This window comes from Mauremys reevesii, linkage group 3 (assembly GCF_016161935.1).
Source record: "Mauremys reevesii isolate NIE-2019 linkage group 3, ASM1616193v1, whole genome shotgun sequence".
NCBI lineage: Eukaryota > Metazoa > Chordata > Testudines > Geoemydidae > Mauremys > Mauremys reevesii.
Window position 1 is genome coordinate 67,597,849 of NC_052625.1, and position 20,738 is coordinate 67,618,586.

General features: G+C 38.8%; 1 protein-coding gene across 4 annotated transcripts in view; it reads right to left on the reverse strand.

Annotated features, from left to right (window-relative positions):
* The window catches only part of FEZ2 (fasciculation and elongation protein zeta 2), a 44,395-nt gene that overhangs the window by 13,042 nt on the left and 10,615 nt on the right, over positions 1 to 20,738 (reverse strand). For all 4 annotated transcript variants that reach the window (XR_005597147.1, XM_039532913.1, XM_039532911.1 and 1 more), the window contains exons 5-6: positions 18,407 to 18,675; positions 1,730 to 1,805 (exon numbers count right to left, since the gene is read on the reverse strand). Coding sequence is in view for 3 of the 4 variants with exons in the window: in XM_039532913.1 (XP_039388847.1) it covers positions 1,730 to 1,805; positions 18,407 to 18,675 (345 nt within the window). In the remaining variant the exon portion in view is untranslated. The remainder of the gene's footprint in view (positions 1 to 1,729; positions 1,806 to 18,406; positions 18,676 to 20,738) is intronic.

Sequence of the window (20,738 nt, forward strand, 5' to 3'; positions counted from 1 at the left end):
CTCAGCTCCACATGCAGCTCCCCACTATCGGGAGCCTGGCCACCCAACCCCACACTGGGCACAAGGCTCCCTGGCACCAGGAGCCTGGCTGCCCCCAGGAGACTCGAGGACTTCAGGCACTGAGCTCCCTGATGGGACCCTGACTGCGGCAAGGAGCGGGGAGCCAAGAGCTGGGGAATGCATCCAGGCTCCTGGCAGTGGGGAGCCTCCATGCAGTACTAGGGCTTCCCGAAGGGAGCCAGGCAGGCACAGCCCAACTCTGAGCGGGAGCCCAGGCAGCAGCTGGGCTGGGACTAAGGAGCCGCAGGGTAGCTGAACTCTGAGCAGGGCAGGCACAGCATGACTGGGAGCCCAGAAGGCAGCTGTGTCTAGTTGGAGCCCCCCACCCACCCTGTGTCAGCCTGGCTTTCTTGTCAATTTCACAGCTCCAGCAAAGAGCCATGAAATTGACACGAATGACAGCCAACAGCAGATGTAAGTAACTCTGTCTATAGGGACACTGCATTGCCTTAACTACATCAAAATAAGTCCTATGCCTTTCTTGGAAGTGGAGTTATTATGTTGGTGCAGTAGAGCACTTACATCGGCGGGAGCAAGGCTGTAGTGTGTACACTGACATACCTGTAATTAGATATAAGCTGCTCTGCCTCAACCTCTCTCTGCAGTGTAGACCAAACCTGAGTAACAGGATCAGGTTTCAACCAGTCCACAGAAAACACTTACCTCTTTACAGTATACATTTGTATAAATGTTTTGGTTGTTAACTAAAAAAAGTTATTTTGCTGAGACTTTTGGCTTCCCCTCCCCCTTGGCTAATACTGGAATTTTGACATTTTGAACTATGCTTTAGTCATAAGTAAAGGATTATGACCTCATTACAGGATTAAACAGAAAATGAAGTTAACTGTGAGAAAGCGCTAGTTTAAACACAAATCTTAAGTACTAGCCAAGGGAGCATATTGCAGGAAAAGAATGTGTATCTAAGTTACTTTTGTTTAAATGTTCTACTATTTTAAAATTTTGTACGTCTCCTGCCAGCCGAAATGCACATAAGATCTTACATTTTCAGAAGTGTTTTGTAATTCTGGGTACTCAAACTCAGACACCCTAAAAGGACCTGCTTTTAAGAGGGTGGACACTTCAGACGTTGTGAAAATCAGATCCCATTAGGGTGTCCTAATTTGGACACACCAAAATAACTGTCACATGAAAAATTAGGCCAAGAAAAGTAGATTTGAAAGTCTCTGAACAGCAATTATTTGACAACTATAATTAAATAGCTCCCCCATCTACTCTCATTCTCATAAGTTCTAGCTTCACTACATAAATGGTTGTCTCAACTCAACAAAAATTTGCTGATAAGCCCATTAGTACACATAGCATATTTTGAGGGAGCGGGGAAGCAGCGTTGCCAACATTCATGATATTTGGTATTTTTCTTAGGGCTCTTGCTCCTGAAGTCAAGTCACTACATGAGAATATCAGCTTTTAGTTAAAATAAAAATTTTGTAGCCCTGTCAGTTTCAGAGACAAGCCTGAAAACATGATCCAAGTGCATTCTAGAGACTCAAAAACCAGAAGACAAACAAGAACCACTCAAAATTTATTATGGCTTAAAAACAGTAATATGATTTTTGGGGGTCTAATTCACGATTTTTGAACACTCGTTTTTTGGCAATACTATGTATGGGACATGAGATCAGCATGAGAATTTTAAATATTTACTCACTTTTGGTTAATGTTTGTAGATCTTCAACACAGGGGGGTCCACTTTTTTTCTCATAAGGAATAACTGTTGTTAAGTACTGCCAAATGAAAAACATGATTATTCAGCAATCACTTTGCTAATAATTTAGCCTGCTTGAACTACAAAAATCTTACTTATTTTGTCGAATTACAAGATGTTATCTAATAAGATCAGATATTTTGCAAGAAACAAGTTTCTCTCTCAATGGTCCTAAATCTACCTCTGTCACAAAAGTCGGTTTTTAATTTTGTCACAAATTACATAAACACAAACATGAAGGTGTATTAAACATTTAAGAAAGAAACTGTGCATCATTTAAAGTTTCTTACTCTAACAAGTTCCTTGTATCCCATGTCATGGATCCTAGTGAGAGTCCTTTCTTGGCCACCCACTAACACTACTGTGAGGGGAATTCAGGCCTCAGTGCCCCAGATCCAAAGGGTGCTTTAAGCTCCTGTAGTCTGAATTGAGTCCAGCCACTGCCCCAATCTCAGGATTCCTTTGCACATGCTCAGGGTGCAGACCTTCTATCTGTCACTACCCTCCGAGTGTCAGAACCCACCGTCCAGCTGCCTAGCCCCTCTGGACATTTCAGACTTCCTAGTATTTAAACATACCCCCTCAGCCAGAACTCAACCCCAAAGGTGTGACACTTCCGGTTTACAGTTTAAGTCCTTCTGGGGGAACACAATAGTTGTGAAGCAGTCAACACAAATACTTTGTTCAAGCTACTAACTTTATGCTCTATGTTTAATCACGTAAAGCACAAGGCAGTACAGATCACACAAAACAATAAAACTTTCTTGTGAAAACCAGGGTCCAGACTCCCCAAGGGGAAAACAGAAGGTTTAAATTAGGGCTGTGAATAATCGCAGCTAACTCACGCAATTAAATAAAAAAAGATTAATTGCAGTTTTAATCGCATTGTTAAACAATAGAATACCAATTGAAATGTATTCAATATTTTTGGATGTTTCTCTACATTTTCAAATATATTGATTTCAATTACAACACTATACAAAAAGTGTACACTGCTCACTTTATATTATTTTTTATTACAAATATTTGCACTGTAAAAATGATAAACAAAAGAAACAGTATTTTTCAATTCAACTCATATAAGTATTGTTGTGCAATCTCTTTATCGTGAAAGTGCAACTTACAAATGTAGATTTCTTTTTTATTACACATCTGCATTCAAAAACAAAACAAATCAAAACTTTAGAGCCTACAAGTCCACTCAGTCCTACTTCTTCTTCAGCCAATCGCTAAGACAAACAACTTTGTTTACAGTTACGGGAGATAATGCTGCCTGCTTCTTATTCATAATGTCACCTTAAAGTGAGAGCAGGTGTTCTCATGGCACTGTTGTAGTGTATTCACATTGTGAATAAGAAGCATGCAGCATTATCCCCTGCAAATGTAAACAAACTTGTTTGTCTGAGCGACTGGCTGAACAAGAATTAGGACTGAGTGGACTTGTAGGCTCTAAAGTTTTGATTTGTTTTGGTTTTGAATGCAGTTATTTTTTGTACATAATTCTACATTTTAAAATTCAACTTTCATGATAAAGAGATTGTACTACAGTACTTGTATTAGGTGAATTGAAAAATACTATTTCTTTTGTTTTTTACAGTGTAAATATTTGTAATAAAAATAAATATGAAGTGAGCACTGTACTGTTATAACTGAAAACAATACATTTGAAAATGTAGAAAACATCCAAAATATTTAAATAAATGGTATTCAATTATTATTTAACAGTGTGATTAATTATGTGATTAAAATAATATCCTTTCTCCTTGGGACTGCAAGGGAGGATTTGGACTGGTAGCATTGGTTCAGGACAATAAGTCACAGATACTTCTTGATAGACTGCAGGATAGCACATGCAGGTAGGTATACAACCTTGAGATCCAGGGAACATTAGAATTTGCCCATCTTCACATCTTGAATAAATTATTTTAGAGAGACTCTCATTCTACAAACATGAGATACCTAGGAAGGATCGACCCATTTTAAGTTAAAAACTGGACACAGTCTCCTTGTTTTGGGGACAGCTAAATAGATCCCAATGGGAATGGGCTGTATCTTTAGGAAATTGTTTAGGATACCTCAGTTGCTTTTTTGTTGGGCCAATGTGGCACTGTGTAGCAGAATAGAGTTGTTGTAATACAATGGATCTCATATCCATATACAGCAATATTGTCCAGGACCCCTCTGAAGTTATTTAAGAAAGTATGAAAACAGTTCCTCAACTTTCCCCCAATGTTGGGACTTTATATCCAGACTTTAGAAACTTCAGGTTGATTGGTTAAAATTTGAAGGAACTCTTCTGATAATTGTTACTTCCTCCTTTGTCAATGAAAGACTGTACATTGTTAAGGCCAACTGCTTCTGTAAATGGCTATGTCTCCTTTTTACTGGATTATAGTTTCTAGTCTCCCAGCATCTGCTCCTCTTTGAACGCAAATTCAAGATTCAGCTTGGCATCTCCTGGGACAGAACTTTGCTCTTTGAATCAGCCAAGGACTGTTGACTTTCTCAAAGTCTTACTGAAAGGAAGCTGGCCTTTAAAAGGCATGTCTGTTAGCCCAGCTCTGGAAGAAAGAAAACAAACACTACCCACTCTTTTAGCTACATGGCCTCTATCCTAGAGCCATGGTAGTCTCAATAAAGTGGCAGAATCATGTCACATGTGAACTCACATTGAAGACAGTGGTGCTCAGAAATGGGAGTCTTGGTCACTTCACAGTTTTTATCTTTGGCCTTTGGAGATCTGCTAAGCTTCTGTGACCAGTTCACTCTCCCTGGGAAACATATGCTGCATAAATTGACGATTGTAGGGAAAGGCTTAAGGTCACAAAGATGCTATTCAAAGAGACACCTCATTTTTTCTGTCAAGGAAATCCTTGAGATCCACACCTCATTCCACAGTCTGTGCTGTCCTTTTCACTGACCCTGAAAAGGCAGCATCGATTCTTGAGTTCTCAGTAAACATTTCCACATCTGATGTTCTCAGAGGACAGTGAGTTTTAATGCCACACTTTGATCACGTTTCCTGTCTAGAATACACCACTCATTGTCCGTCTTTTCAGTCATGGATGTAGACATGCAGAGCCATATGAAAGGAAGACAGCATAGGATCCCCTGGCACTGGCAAACACTCATTCTATGGCTCCAGGGTACATGCTATCATCCTTAAGATGGTTGGCAGCTCCTCAAATACGAGGATGTCCTAATTTTGAGACTGAAGGTCAGGGACTGACTCATTCACCCTCTTCTCCTTCATCCTTTGCTTGTCCCATTTCTTCATTATTTTTGCTCTTCTACAGACACTGAACCTGGACAACTTTGAACTGCCAAGTCTTATGGGGTGCTTGAGGAGGCTTTTCCTGCCCTTCTTTTGAGTTCTTTTCCGGAACTACTGTCCTCTCTCAGGACTAGGGTCAAGTCTTTGTCTGAAATGGGCAGAACTGAGCCTGCACCCATCCTTTACCCATCTTTCTTATTGTGAGGGTTGGAGCTGCTGCCCTGCAGCTTAGGCCAAGGTGTAGTCTGGGGACTCCCAAATCTCCTTCTACATCAATGGAGAGTCATACATTGTCAGAGCTCCCTGAGGGAGACCTTTCCTTTCTCACTTTTTTGCATATGAACCGCCCCTACACATTAGGCAATGTTTCACCACAAGATAGATGGCGTATCCATTTTTGTGCATCCTACCACCAAGTGCTTTCTGAAAGGCCTCAACGACATTTATCCTGAAGTGTGAGCTCCTACTCTACCATGGGATTTCAGCTTAGTTCTCCAGGGCATCACCAAATGCCCATTTGAACCATTAATTACGTGCTGTTTCTCCACCTGTCAATGAAGATGGCTTTTCTAGGTGCCATTACATCAGCAAGATGGGTGGGAGGATTAGGGTCCCTCATGGCTGATCCACCCTACACAATATTGTCCAAAGATACACTTACTCTCAGACCACATCCTAAGTTTTTACCTAAGATCACCTCATCATTCCACCTCAACCAACCCATCCACTTACCAACATTCTACACTACAGGTAGTCAGGAATTCACACTACATACCCTCGACGTACACAGGGCCCTGGCATTTTATGCAGACAGAATGAAACCATTTTGCAGGTCCCTGAAATTATTTGTTTCAATCACTGAATGATCAAACGGAGATGCCACATCCAAACGGATTTCTGATTGCATCAAGCTGTGTTATCATCAACATAACCTGCAACCTGCTACGGGGATTTGCACACATTCCACCAGAACAATATCGACTCTGATAGTATTTCTGAACAATGTTCCCGTTACAGACATCTGAAGAGCAGCAACCCCCTGGGCATCTGCCCATACATTTACACAATATTATGCGTTAGAACAGTATGCAACTTCGAATGCACTACTTGGACTCACTATATCATCATCTGCCATGACTTCAGCTCCGAAGCCCCTTCCTTCCATAGGAGAGCACTGCTCTAAAGTCACCTAAAGTGGAGCACCCCCACGGACATCACTCGAAGAAGAAGAGAGGATTACTCACCGTGCGCAGTAACTGAGGTGTCCCCCCCGTAGGTGCTCTACTACCCTTCCTTCTCCCCTCTACTTCGGAGTTTCACAAAATCAAAGGTCTTTGGTATGTTTACATTGCAATCATGGGTTGTGACTGCAGCTCACATAAACTAACCTGAATTAGCTAGATCAAAGCTAACTCAGGACCTGGAGCAATGAAGCCACACGTTGGGAAAAACTATAATCCATGTGCCTGGACAGACACAGATGATCAAAGATACAATAGGAGTTTACACATTTAATTCCAACTCCTGCATGTAATTTTATACAGTCTAACTGGTCTTTTCCATCTCCAATTTCTATGATTCAACTATTAACTCCAACACAGATCTAAAAGCTTTTGTCAGCTCAAGTTTGAAAAAGTATCTAATTAAGCCTTAACTAACTTGTGAAGAAGAGTCTGTGTTATGAGAATAAAAGTTCTGGAACAATAAAAGTAATATTGATGGATTAATGTGCTATCAAGAATAAAATTTTCCATATTAGAAACCTGAGCTTAGAGACGTCTAGTGGTTCAATAAGAGGACTCATCAGCTCAGTAAAAATCACAGTTGTTCCACAAGACTGTAGATTTTCATATACAAGAGCCTCATAAATCAGGTAACCAGGAGAAATTGGTTTAATTGCACGTGGATAAAAATTTATGATTAAAAAACGGATTTTTAAATTAAATACATGTTTTAAAATAAATCTATTTAAAATTAAATTTGAAATTATGACAACTGATATTATGATCAATACTTAAATATTATTTTTTTAATAGTTTATTGTAAGGAATATGTGTTCATTCCAAAGTTTTAAAGAAAGTCAAACCACTGAATTGAAGGAAGTCAATGGCTAAGCACCTGGAATCAGAGTTTTTGAAGTGCTAAACCAGCTTTTGACAGCATTAACCTCTTCTGCAGGGACAGAGAGAATATTCCCTTAATTTCAGTTTTCCCAATAAGGGCATTTCATTAATTCATACAAAGCTGAGAAACTGAACGGGAGTGGAAAAAAAGCAGGAAAACTTGTTTTTCCTCTTCCATTCTATGAATATAAATGAGGTGAGAAGGGTAGATATCTACTAGTTCTAAAATCACGGTGACCAGAAACAATCAGTTCAATTCACTAACCAAAGATAATACTTACTTTGTTTAATAAGTCAATTTAAAATGCAAAACATGTTTTAATAAACTTTTTTCTTATGTATCTAGATTATTTAAAGTAATTCTAACAGTTTTAAAATCCTGTTTTTGTGCATTTTAAATGAATTCCAATTTCCATCCAAATGCAGATCAAAACAATTAACACGTTAAAAAACAGCCAACCAACTTGTAAATAGTAAATGCATCACTGACAATTGTCTAACATAAAAATGCAAAATTAAGAATTTAAATATATGTATGTTAAGCTATATAACTGCTTCAGTGTATAGATAAAGTGAATTCACTTGGTCTGCAAAAAGTACCAAATCTAGTGTAAAGGCTATATTTAATTGCAAATCAACGTGTTTTAAAGGTTACCAAACAATGAAAATGTATCTTTCTTTAGGAAAATAACTAAAAAGTACTAATGCAGCACAAGATTACATTATTTAAATCAAAGTTTCCTGTATGCCTCTTTAAATCAAAATTAAAATCACTGATTTAAATCAATCCACCCTGACCTAAATTGTATGAACAGAAAACATGAAACACAAAAGCTAAGCAAGTACGTCTGTAAACCAGATTCAGAAGTGTGGAAACTGATCAGTTAAGTGCATGCAGACAAGAGAAGGATCAACATGAGCCTTGTGCATATTAATCGAGAAGCATTTTCCTAAATTCCTTCAGAGTGACAAGGGGAAAGTGAGACATCAAAACATTCTCTACCATCTCAAGTGCCAACCTGTTGGGGACAAAAAGATTCCAGATTGAGATTGAAAAAGATGCTCTAGTTCCAGGTGATCAAAGCAGGCAAGAACCTCAGTCCAATAGAACTGGCTACTGCCATCCCCAGCTCGGAGCATGCTCCCACCCAAAAAGGAAGCCCTGAAAAATAGCCTTGAAACTTTGGTGACTCCTGTACTTGGTTAGAACCATTACTACTTTATAAAGTGGAATAAAAGGATCATCAAAGGAGAGAGAATTTGTGCATTGCCTCTGTGGTCTGCACACTACCATTTTGCAAAACAACTGGCAACTGTGTGTTGCAAATAGACTTCTCTTAGATTTACTTCATAAGCCCCAGATCTAAGGATTACTTGTGAGGGACTATTTTCAGTTTCCTGAACTTGTGCCATTATCATCTCCGTTTCCCCCAGGAAAAGGCAGCTAAGCATGTCTTACGGGGCACTGCCCAGGTTCTCATCACATGGATCCTGACAGAGATAACCTGACCCACTCCTACATAAATTATCACAGACTGATTTCTGATGTCTTTTGGGACATTTAGTCAACAATGCTTCAGACACATACAGGGTTACCCTCGTCTTCAGGACACTAATATAGTTTAGATTTCTAGGGAGGCAATGAGCTGAGTGTGGAACCTCCTTCTGTACACACTACCCTTCACACAGTGGATTCGTATACAGCTAATACAATATGCACTGAAGAAATATAGAAGTCTCTCTCAGTTATAAACTGTTCTTGCAATGCCACTATGTCAGAGTATCTCAGGGTGTTTATTACTCAGATGTGGCAAGAGACTGTGTGACTTGTGATCAACTGGATATCAGGCTGAACCCAGACTGCCTCATTTGGTGGTATCTCACAGATACCACACCACAGTCCAATGGCCATCTTCTGGCTCAATACCTGCAGTACAGTGAGGCTCTGGTAAATGATCCTGTCACATTCTTGCAAAGGGAATGAAGTCTTTCATGTCTTACAGGGCTCCTATTCTCCCTTGAGGACAAGAAGTCATACGTAGTTTTAGCTATTTACTATAAGCCTTTGAGAGTTAAGTACCCTATTTGCGGCATGGATCAATACTTTGCTCTTTCAAGATGTTGCCCTTGGCTAAGTTGCCAAGACAAAGAAACACATGCACTCACATTATGTATGGATATGCTGCTATAGCCACTAGGGATCTTAGGTTATGTGGGGGTTGATTTCATCCTCAAACTCTTTCTGCAGCTGTTTTTTAAGTAAACAACAGGAAGCACTAGGGAACAGCTTGCGGTCTGTACACCAAGTTCTATGGCACTGAAGCCTGATTTCTCCAAAGTCCAGGATTCCATGACACCACAGCTTAGCTAGGTATCCCTCCCCTTTGAAGGGAGATGGGAAGGAAATTCTATAAAATCAACCCTCCACATATACATTGGGCCTTTTTCCTTTCACACAGAAAGGATAGAATGGGCCCTAAATTAGTTGTTCTTGAGAAATAATCTAGAGAAGTAAACCCTCTGTGATGCTGTATGGAATCTGAGGGACACTTGAGGATATTATGAATATCAATATTATAAAACTGTAATGAGTTATGCCAGATAGGCCATGCAAGGTATCTGCAAAAATGTTATAATTTGCCAGATATGACAACCTCATTTATGTGTTTGTATCACCTATGTATTATGAGTTATAGATATGTCTGTCTGTCTCCATTTCAAACTTGGGCTTTGCTTCTGGGGGACACCCCCAGACAGTTTGGGCATCAGCTCTGCCTAGTCTGCTTGATGGCCCATTAAGACCATCGGCTATACCGGGGTCGGCAATCTTTCAGAAGTGGTGTGCCAAGTCTTCATTTATTCACTCTAATTTAAAGTTTCGCGTGCCAGTAATAAATTTTAACATTTTTAGAAGGTCTCGTTCTATAAGTCTATAATATATAACTAAACTATTGTTGTATGTAAAGTAAATAAGGTTTTTAAAATGTTTAAGAAGCTTCATTTAAAACTAAATTAAAATGCAGAGCCCACCGGACCAGTGGCCAGGACCTGGGCAGCGTGAGTGCCATTGAAAATCAGCTCGCGTGCCGCCTTTGGCACCCGTGCCATAGGTTGCCTACTCCTGAGATATACAATTGACCCTTTGAGAGAAGGCAGATACACCTATAATTCAGCAAGGCATGCAGGGGCATGCCTACGGACAGGACTTTAAGGCTTTCAGGCCATGTGCTGGGCAGCTTGTGTTTGAAAAGAAGGAAGCACAGGCCACATGGAAAAAGACTATAAAAGGCAGCTGCATCTTCATTTTGTCTTCAACCCTGCTTCTTATCTCTGAAGGAACTTTGCTATAAACTGAAGCTCTGAATAAAAGGACTGAATGACCCATCCAAGCTGTGGATGTATTCCAGAGGGACTTTTAAGCCAGCAAACTCACCAATACTGCAAGGATCCTGATATATGGACTTTGAAGGCTTTGTATGTATGTGACTATTTTACCATTTAGCATCTCTCTTCTTGTTCTTTTTTCTTTATAATACACCTTTAGTTTTAGATACTAAAGGATTGGCTGGCAGCGTGGTATTTTGGGTAAGATCCAAACCTATACTGACCTGGTAACATGGCTGACCCTTTGGAGTCAGAAGAGCATTTTGTATATGTGAGTAGCGTTTTAAAATAACTTCTCACTGTATTGGACCTAGGTGCTGATTGGGAGTCAGAGACTGGACTGAAACAAAGGGAGCTTTGTGATTTTTTTTTTCCTCCTTGATAACCAGTATGGGGGGGATCAGAAACACAGTTTGTGACTGGTTGGGGAGTTTAAACTTCAGTGCTACCCATCAGTCTTGGGAAGATTTGCTCTACCTTTTGCAGCCTGTCCTGACCTTGGTATTTCTAGTGAGGGCTGTCCGGGTCACACCCTCAAGTTGACTACATTTTAAGACTCTTGGTGTTTGTCAATGTCATAAGTACTATACTAAAGATATATTACACAGTCAAACAATTTTTGTATCATTACAGTTCAGAATCTAAATTAAAATATGGTAATTAAATACTACTTTGAAATAAAGGATAGAAGTTCTATATTTAACAATGACATGAAATATTAACCAATAGTGTTATTCTATGTCATGTATTTTCTTTATTGTTTAAATCAATAAAAAACACAAACTTACCTTTGGATATATTATTATTTGTATTCCATACAACTGGCTGCTTTTAACATAATGCAACTGTCAAAGGTGTAAAGATATACATGCAATTTTGTAGATGCAATTCTGTTATTCAGAAGAATGGGCTCTGAATATTGGGGTTTGCTTCTTCATTATTTTCCTTACTATATGTTACCTACCTCCTTAAGGCTTAAGACTGGAGTGAAGTTTCTAATTTGATGTATCTTTCTACAGTGGGTTTTATATACATGCAATACATTTCAAGCATGCATTATACTAATATTTGTTTTTATTTTGGGATGTGAAATAAAGCCTTGGAGGAGGCTGTTATTTCAGTGCATTATTTCATGCACATCAAGACTTGAGTGGTCTTTACTCACTGAGGAGAGAAAAAGACACTATAGACCTATTGCCATCCTGAAAGCAGGAGAGGATGTGGTGAGTATACAGCAGTTATTTTTTCAATCTGAGCACTAAATATGCTTTAGTTGCCAGCTTTCAAGACCTTGATTTCCACAGTAGCACCAAGTAAAGAATGAGGAAAAGAGAGAGGATAACCCAGCACCTGTTTCTCTCCACCCGAGTTTCCAAACGTGTGGCGGAAGCCATTCTGAATGACATTTGAGATCCCTTCCATGCTGAAGCGCTAAAGATAGCAAAAACATGGCAGAAAAAGAAGGGGACAGAGAAACAAGTTCAAAGACTATTAATGAGCATTTACCCAGACAATGTAAGTAAGATGAATGCCAGAGACAAGCTGTTAGAATGTGTTACAATATATTTTAACATGTTTGTTTGCTGATCATATGCAGAAGAAAGCTTTTACAGAGGGGTTTATGATTAATAAACATGAACAACCATTTAAATTAAAAAAACTGACCTGATTTCATAAAATTTTCTGCATAGAGTCAGACGCAAAAATCTTTATATGGCAGACCACATGTTTATACATAAGTACATCTTACCACAGTCTAGATTTAAACATTTTTAAAATAAGAACTAAGATTTTAAAATATATTAAGAGTATCTGAAATATTGTAAATAGGCTGATAAAGCTCTTCAAAGTTTATTTCAGAGACAGCCCCTCTTATAAAGTTATTATTCAAACACTATCATATTTAAAGGTACACTGCTGACATTTAATATTTTTATGAAGTCCAATGGAGTATAGACTACCAATTAAAAATGTCTTATAAAATACTTTTACATTATCCTAAGAATTTTATGCTTTTGTATTTCCTCTGCTACAATAACAGCAACAATTAACCACAGTAATAATTAACTGTATTCCCATAATTATGCTGATATCAAAAATGCACAAAGTTAGTTAAGTAAGCAGCTATATTAATTTCAAGCTCCATTAAAAACACGTGGAAGCCAAGTAAAAATAATCAAACTGTATCCTACCAAATCTGTCCTTTCATTATTCTCATTCCACTCTTGTTTACTCAAGGAAAGAAGTTTAACAGATCCACACTTCTGAGAGTCAGTCTCACACATGAAATTCAGAAGCTGACTAAAACTAAAAAGTAAATAACCCCAGGATAGTCGTAGAGAGCTGTGATTTTATATAAATATACACTCACATATATATAATGTTACACATGCACATTTCCCTGCATTTAATTTTTTTAAAGGAAGAATTAAATGCTATGTTAATACAACGTTAAGTTTGTAAATTTAACACACAAAATTCAGGAAATGAAAAAGTGAAGGCTCTCAAAGGCACCTTAATGCGCTTTCTTGGAATACACTAAAATATGTTTGTGTTTCTAGGCACCCTTGTATCCACAGCATACAGACTACTGCAATAATATTTGTACAAAATACATCATGTGAGGTATCATATGAAAGTTAATAACAAGCTGGTTATTAGTATCATTGTGAAATCCATGTGTTAACCTCATATGTGAAGTTATGAATTCCCTTTGTCTGATGTTACTAAAAAATGTTTGAGACCAGACAGCCTAGCCTAGGAGAAGGTGATAAACATGTCTGTCATAGACAAAGGAATGTGGGTTTACCTCAATATACATACTGGCAGTAAACAAAGCCATCAAGCTAAACTGGTGGGGGTTATCCGGATTCTGAACTCAAGAGACATTGAATTAATATGGCTCCTTCACCCCAGAAAAACACAGGAGACTGAATCCCCAGAAGGGCTTCCTGACTTGGAAGACAAAAGACATCCCTTTGGAGATATAAGGAACAAGGACAGACTCCATCTTTATCCTTCTCCCTAAGTCATTTGATCTCTGTGATGGGTCCTGGCCAGCACGGCCAGTAAAAGCTGAAAAGGAGACCGTGGGTGAGAGAAACCATCTTGAACAAAGACTACAACATGCTACATTAAGTATTAGTCTTTTAGATGTGTGGTTTCACTTTTATTTTCTTGTAACCATTTCTACCTTTATCCCTTTTACCTGGTATCACTTAATCTATGGCTCGTTTGTAATAAACTTGTTTTCTTTCATTATAAATCATCAATGTTGTGTAGTTCAGTAAAGTGTGTGCTTCTAGAAAGCTAATAGGTTGGAGTATTTTACCATCTCTGTAAAGTCAGTGAACTTCTCATTTCTCTGGCAGGGTCGAGTGAGATAGACTGGTCTCTGCAGTAGGATGATTTTGGGACAAATATAGGACTAAAAGGGTATTAAGGTCAGCTTGCAAGGAGCAATCAGGTTGGGAAGAACTAGGGTGAGGCTTGTGGGCTGCTGGGGTCAGAGCCCTAACCTAGATCAAAGCTACACAGCCACAATGAACTCAGGATTACAAGGCAGATGGTGACTGAGCCTGGGTGAACCCCAGAACATCACAATTTTACATCTTCAAAGTCCTGAACTAACAAACTAATCCTCACAGTACTTTTGTTAAGTAGGTTAAAAAAACCTTTATCTTCATTTTACAGTTCAAGAAAACAAAGAGCAAAGCTATTTGCCCAAAGTCTATCCGTAAGTAAAGGGCAGAATGGGAATTAGAATATTTGATTACTACTTATCTTGTTAAATATTTGGTTTCAAACACATCTGCAATGGAATTATTCTTGCTACAGTAAGAGAGACTTAATATTTCCAGTTTGTCTTTACATATAAAATACCATTGCACTACTGAAGACTTTTGCGTTTAAACAATAGTAGACACTTCTTTGCTTTCTACACAAAATTGCTTGAACGTGCAATTTGAAAATACACTTTTGAAAACTGACCTATTTGTTTAGCTGCCTATAAAAAAAAGTTAGGTGATTTACTTTATGTAACCATTTAAACCTAGGTCTAGGTTCCTGGACATATGTAATAATCTATATTTAAACATCTCAACCAAAGTAGGTTTTTCAAAGGTGATTAACTCCTGCAGTCTTCACTACCATCAATGGAATCTGGGGTTGCTCAACATCTCTGAAAAAGCAGGCCAATTCTATTCAGATGTCTAAATATATATTTAGAAGCCTAACTTTAGGCAACCTAGTTTGAAAATATCCTATATCAGGGGCTGCATACCTACATGTAGAAGTGTCAAGTCCATTTATTTGAAACTCCAAAATTGAATGGTTTGGGAATGGGTCTGAATCACTTTCCTCAAATTTGAACCACCCCATGTCATTATTCTTCTCTTTAGAAGTTAATTTAAAATATCACCGTTTGCTATCCCATGATAAAAAACCAATAAGGAGTGCATTTTATATAAGCTTTTAACTGAATTTCCAATATCACACTCAGTAAAAACAAGCTAAACCTATTTTATACAAGGAATTTATTCCTTACACATGCTGTTTCTTTTTGAGATTAGAATTTTCCTAAATGTACTGGTATATAAAGAGAGTGACTTTTAATTATGTTTAGTATAGTCTTTCAAATTTTAGTAATTTACATACAATTCTCTTAATACCCTTGCTTAAGAACAATGATAATGTTCACCCTCTGATCTGTCTTGCTTATGTCACAAAGACAAGCAATTCTTTCCCTTTAGCTTCAGCTATTCACCTCTAAGGGTTTGTCTACACAATTTTTTACTGATTTAACTATACCTGTTTAGATACTGATATAGTTATAATCTGTGCAACCTTTAAAGTGGATATAGATATGCTGATAAAAGTATTTATATTAATTATAACTTATTTTGGTAAATCTGCAGATATTCAGATTCTAGACAGTCTAAGGTTTCATTAAAAAAAATTCTATCCTGTATGCTTGGAAGACAGACAGTCTTCTCAATTCAAACTTAAGTAACTGTTTCTAGAACTGAAACAAGAACTTCAAGAAAGATGTGAACTTGCCCCTCATTCATCTCACATGTGTTAGCTGAATCCTAAATAAGACACTTACAAGGTCTAAAAATGTAGACAGGCAACTGAGCATGCAGTATGCACATACAATCCCATACTTATCAGTACAACAAAGCTTAAGAACTACCACTTTTCAGTATTTTTAAATTAAGCTGTTTCAGAATTGAAGAGTATCTTGTTTAGTCAAATAAAATAATTGTTTGAAGAAAAGAGAGACCATGTACTAATATCACACATCACAATTTATATCACTTAAAAGCAACAGGAGACATGTGACTGAATATCCCAGCTCCAAATCCCCTGGGAAGGGAGGGATCTGAGAATTAGAGGCCAAGATGGTACACAGTGCACCCAGAGGTCACATGATTGATTCTTGAGAGGTATTCAAATAATTTCATTTGCTGTTCAGCTGCTGAATCTCATTCCAGAGGATAAAACCCAGAATAGTGGATCTAGATATCTAACTTCCTTCAAGGAAGGCTACAAAATATATACTCACTTATGCTGGTCGCCTCTGAAATAGTTTACTGCTCAATGAAAAATTAATATATCCCTTGATGGAAGGTGAATCCCTTACTCAGTGCAAACAGAGTTTACAAGTGTGCTGCTTTAAATTTGTGTTCGGTTAAAGGGTCAGTGCGCCAACGTTATTATTTACCCTGCTCATCTTTACAGTGGCTAACATTATTGTGATATGAAACCCTTCATAATCTATGACCTAAGTAGTAAAGCAGTTGAACCCTATGAACCTTCCCAGTAGTTACAATTGCTTTCTGTCCTTGTACACAGTGAAGGCCAGACAATTTTCTATCAATGGCATGAGACAAGTCCCATTATTTTCAGCACCCTCAACCTTGTTCTCTTTTCTGTTTGTAACCCTCTTTTCGCTCCTATTTTTTGTAGAGGGTTGCCATATAAAAAGTCTGCATTTGTCAACTATTACCAAACAGTGATATCACACTACTACAGTTTTTCCTCTGTTTTTGCAAGGATGTAGTAAGTGCAGTAGTAGCTTAATCAATACTGACTTCTTAATGGCTTCCACTATATTCACTGGGAATTAATCCCTTTAATTTGGTTTGTAAATGGCAAGAAGAAAATTTGGTTTGATTTAGATATACATTTTGGCAGGTTAATCTTAAATTTTAATGTAGGTTGCTTAGTTGCTTCATTACAGGTACCATATCAGCGTATTAATTTTTAAAAAAAATTCTCTAATCTATTATTGAGTGTATTTTCTGTTACGTGGTATACTTAGATTTCCTATTACTTATACTGTAAACCCATCAGAAACAAAGGAATATTTCTATTTAGCATTGTCAGAATTAAAAAACAAAAACAAAGAAAATTTGTCAAACAGTCTAGGTTCCTCAGGGTAGGTGTTACTTGCCTTGTTTTGAATCAAATAAAAGTGTGATTTTTACATGATCCTGTAAACTGTCTGAACATACCTTAAGTGGCAGTTTTGCTTAACAACTTTCAGATGTACAGTAATTTTGATTTGACAGCAAACACTTTCTACTAAAAAGTTATACTACCACCATTTACATTCAATTTCCATTATTTTATGGTGGGCTAAACATCTGAAGAATATTTCTTATGTTCTCCTTCCTCCTCTCTTATTAATGAATAGTATTATGCACCACTTCTGACAAGTACAGGGGTTAACCGTACTTCTTCCTCATCATATCAGTTTGATAACATCGCAATGTGAAATGGGTATGCACCTTTTCTTTCCCAGTGGAAAGAGTTACAGAAATAAAGAGAATTATTTAGGTACAAACACTAGAATGCATGACAGGAACCATCACAATTAACCGCAAAGTTACATTCTACTGTCTATTTAAAGCTTGCAGAGATAAACCATACACTGCATTCTGATCTAAACAAACTATAATGGGTACACAAAACATCAGTATTACCTGTATATTAGCACCCAAAAAATTAAAATAATGAAGTAATGTGAAATTTCTGTTTGGATCACATAACAGTGGCAAGACAGTAAGGTCAAATTGGATCTTTTAACACTAGACTGGACAAAGTGTTCAAAAAGAATATTGTAAAGAAAACAACTACATTAGGAGGAATCTAGACTGGATGACATAATAGGTCTTTTCCATCTCTAACTCCTGTTATTTTAATCCTGTCAGAGACTTTTTTCCTTTGGTTGATCACATAGTTTATAGAGAGCAAACCAAACGTATCTGTCTTTGTATATTAAACTTTGAACCCAATCCTACTCTCATATCAGTTAGCAGGAACTTTGCCACCGACTACAGTGGAACCAGCATGGGGTCTATATTTCACTATGCATAAATTCTGCATGCTAGACTCCATCAGATTAAGATTTTTACAGTTATATCAATAACAGTACTGTACTTCCTGCATGTCTAGCAGGGATATGTGTTTTACTGCCTACACAGTCAAAATCATGAAGCATGTATTGAGCATGAAGCATGTATTGAAGCAAGCTCTCTAATGAGCAATGCACAACTGATTTTGAGCCAGAATGCAAGTGATAAAGTTGCTGCTCAGAAGCTGGGAAAAGGCTAAAAGTCTGGTATGTTCCTTTTCATGGTTCGTAAGTCTCAAGGGAAAGAGCTAGGCATTGCCTATGCTTGAAGGTAAGGGGAAAAATCTACATAATTTATTAGGTGTGAGAGGTATTTATTACTACTTCCTTATTGGATAAATGTACACTATGAATTAACACTTAAAAAACCCCAGAATTCTGCATGTATCTCTATATAAGTATCACGAAAACTCTCTTACTGTTCCAGGCATATGACCTCTTTCTTGTTTGCCATTCTGAGGACTACCATTTTTCAGCTTTTTCTTCTTCTTCACTGTTTCTTTGTGTTCTCTCTGTTTGTTTTGTACTTCGATGAGGACAGAAATGAAGCTATTTTTCACTTCCTTTTCAAACTCCAGCTCATCCCTTAGAGCCAACTGCTGTACCAGCTCCTCAGAATAATCCTTAATGGCAGTCTCAATTTCTTCTAGTAGTTCATTTAGTTCAGCAACAGACAGTTTTTGTACTCCTGTTAAAAAATAAAGACAAAGTGAGAGTATGGTCTGCATAATGTAGAAAAAGTAGTGCCAGTTTTTTAGGCATGGGGAGATCATCAACAAAAAGGATTTTTAATTATCCCAAGAGTTTTGATAATTTACACTTCCACCACCAAAAAGATGCCATAAAAAAATTCTAAAATAAACACACTATGTGTTTCGTGGGGATACAAGTTCACCATGAACTTTTTTTAGGTTCGCTATTAAAATATGAAAATAACCACAGCTTTTTGATTACTCCAGAACTTGGTGAAAAGTTATACATAATCTATCAGTTTATGTCTATTTTTTCCTCTCTCGCTCTGAAAAGCTATTGAAAAAGCTATGGCAGGACAACCCATGGTCATTTCAAGAGTCTGCACATTTCAGGCCTTGTATGATCAAGAGTTCCACTGGGTGATGAAATTCTAACTATGGATACTGTTGCTGATTCTTTTAAATCCCAGAGAAGCTTTTTGTAACCAGTGATCACAAGATGTTGCCGACATTGTAGGAAGAGTGGATGAGTCACTCAACTGGCTTTGCTCCTTTCTTACAGATCCCACACAGTAGTTTTGGGCAACTGCTCATTTGCTCCAAGGCCGGTGTACTCCACAGGGCTCTCTGCAGCTCAAGGAGCCCATCACCAGTCAGGAGGGCTATTCTCCCAGGGATGGCAGGCTGCAGAATGTCTATCAGTCTGTGTGTGTTCTCTTGGAGAAATTGTACCAGGATGCCAAGCTATGTGGCTATGCGGTGTAAAAGGTCCTGGTACAACTTAAAGTCCTGTTGGATAGAAGGAGAGGATGAGACAGGCAGCACACCATCATCTGGCGACAAGTATCTTGACTGAGCCAAAACTGGTTCTTGCTCCAGGGCAAAGTGCCCGGAAGGGAGGACTCCAGTAGCTCCACAGAGAGAAAGGCCATCAATGCCTAGGTACATGGTTGTTCTGCAGTCATCACCATTGATCCGACAGGTGACTTTGGCTTTGACCAGGACAAAGAGCAGGATCTCCACAAATGAGGAGTGTCCCACTGAGTCTAAGAAGCCCATTGATACAGGTAGGGTATTGGTGGACAATAGGGGCTGGAACAAGGACCTCCGTCCCAGCCATGGTGCACAGTCAACCCTGGGAACCATACTGGTTCATTGGTAGCCCTCCGCACTTGTTGGGTGATGTGGAGCAGGATGACAACCAGCCCGACTTAGAATCAGAAGAGCCCTGGGATCTCGGCGACCAGGGGGGAGCAATGCCCAAGTGAACCAACTAGTGGTCAGATTCATCGATCACCCAGAACAAGGCAGAAACCATTGCCCCGATGAAGGCAGTACCATTGGTACTGAGCTTGCCAGCGCTGCAGCCATTGGTCCTGACACGAACAGCGGTATCGAAGCGCACGAGTGTGTTGACATCGAGAGTGGTGAAAGTTGCCATGGGACCATATGTGGTGTCAAATGCTGCTGAGCTGAAGAAGGTCCCCATACTGATTCTGGTACCAGTTCCATGCCCACTGTGGGGAGGAGAATGTCTGGGTGCAGTGCCAAGGGGCATCACGATTCAGTGGGGTGGTCCTTTGGAGGGGTTGCTGAAGACACAAGCTTTGGAAAGTTCTGTACCAGTGGTGAGGATGAAATGGAAAGGCAGAGCGGGTCCACCACAACCTAGTAAGTTGACACAGCACATACAGTCAGTACTGGCATCACCCTCATTGGTACCAGACTCAACGGACATCCGGAGAACAGAACTGGTGTCAACAGCATGGGGTTTCTGCCCTTCCTACTGAATATCAGGGAACAGTCAGAGGTACCCACACCATCCCGTGTGCCAGAACCAGTCCTTTGCCAGTCCACACTTTCCCTGTAGAAGGCAGAAGAGTTGCCCTGCGACCTGGAGTGGTCCCGATTGATCTTATGAGACCTCTTCGTCAGTGCCAATGACTAAGAACAGCTCCTCAGCCTCTTTGGAGAGGCACCTGCCTCAGACAAGAGGCAGTGATTCTCTCTGAGCCAGAAGGCAATCTTTGGCCCAAAGAGGGCCTTGGTACTAGATCAG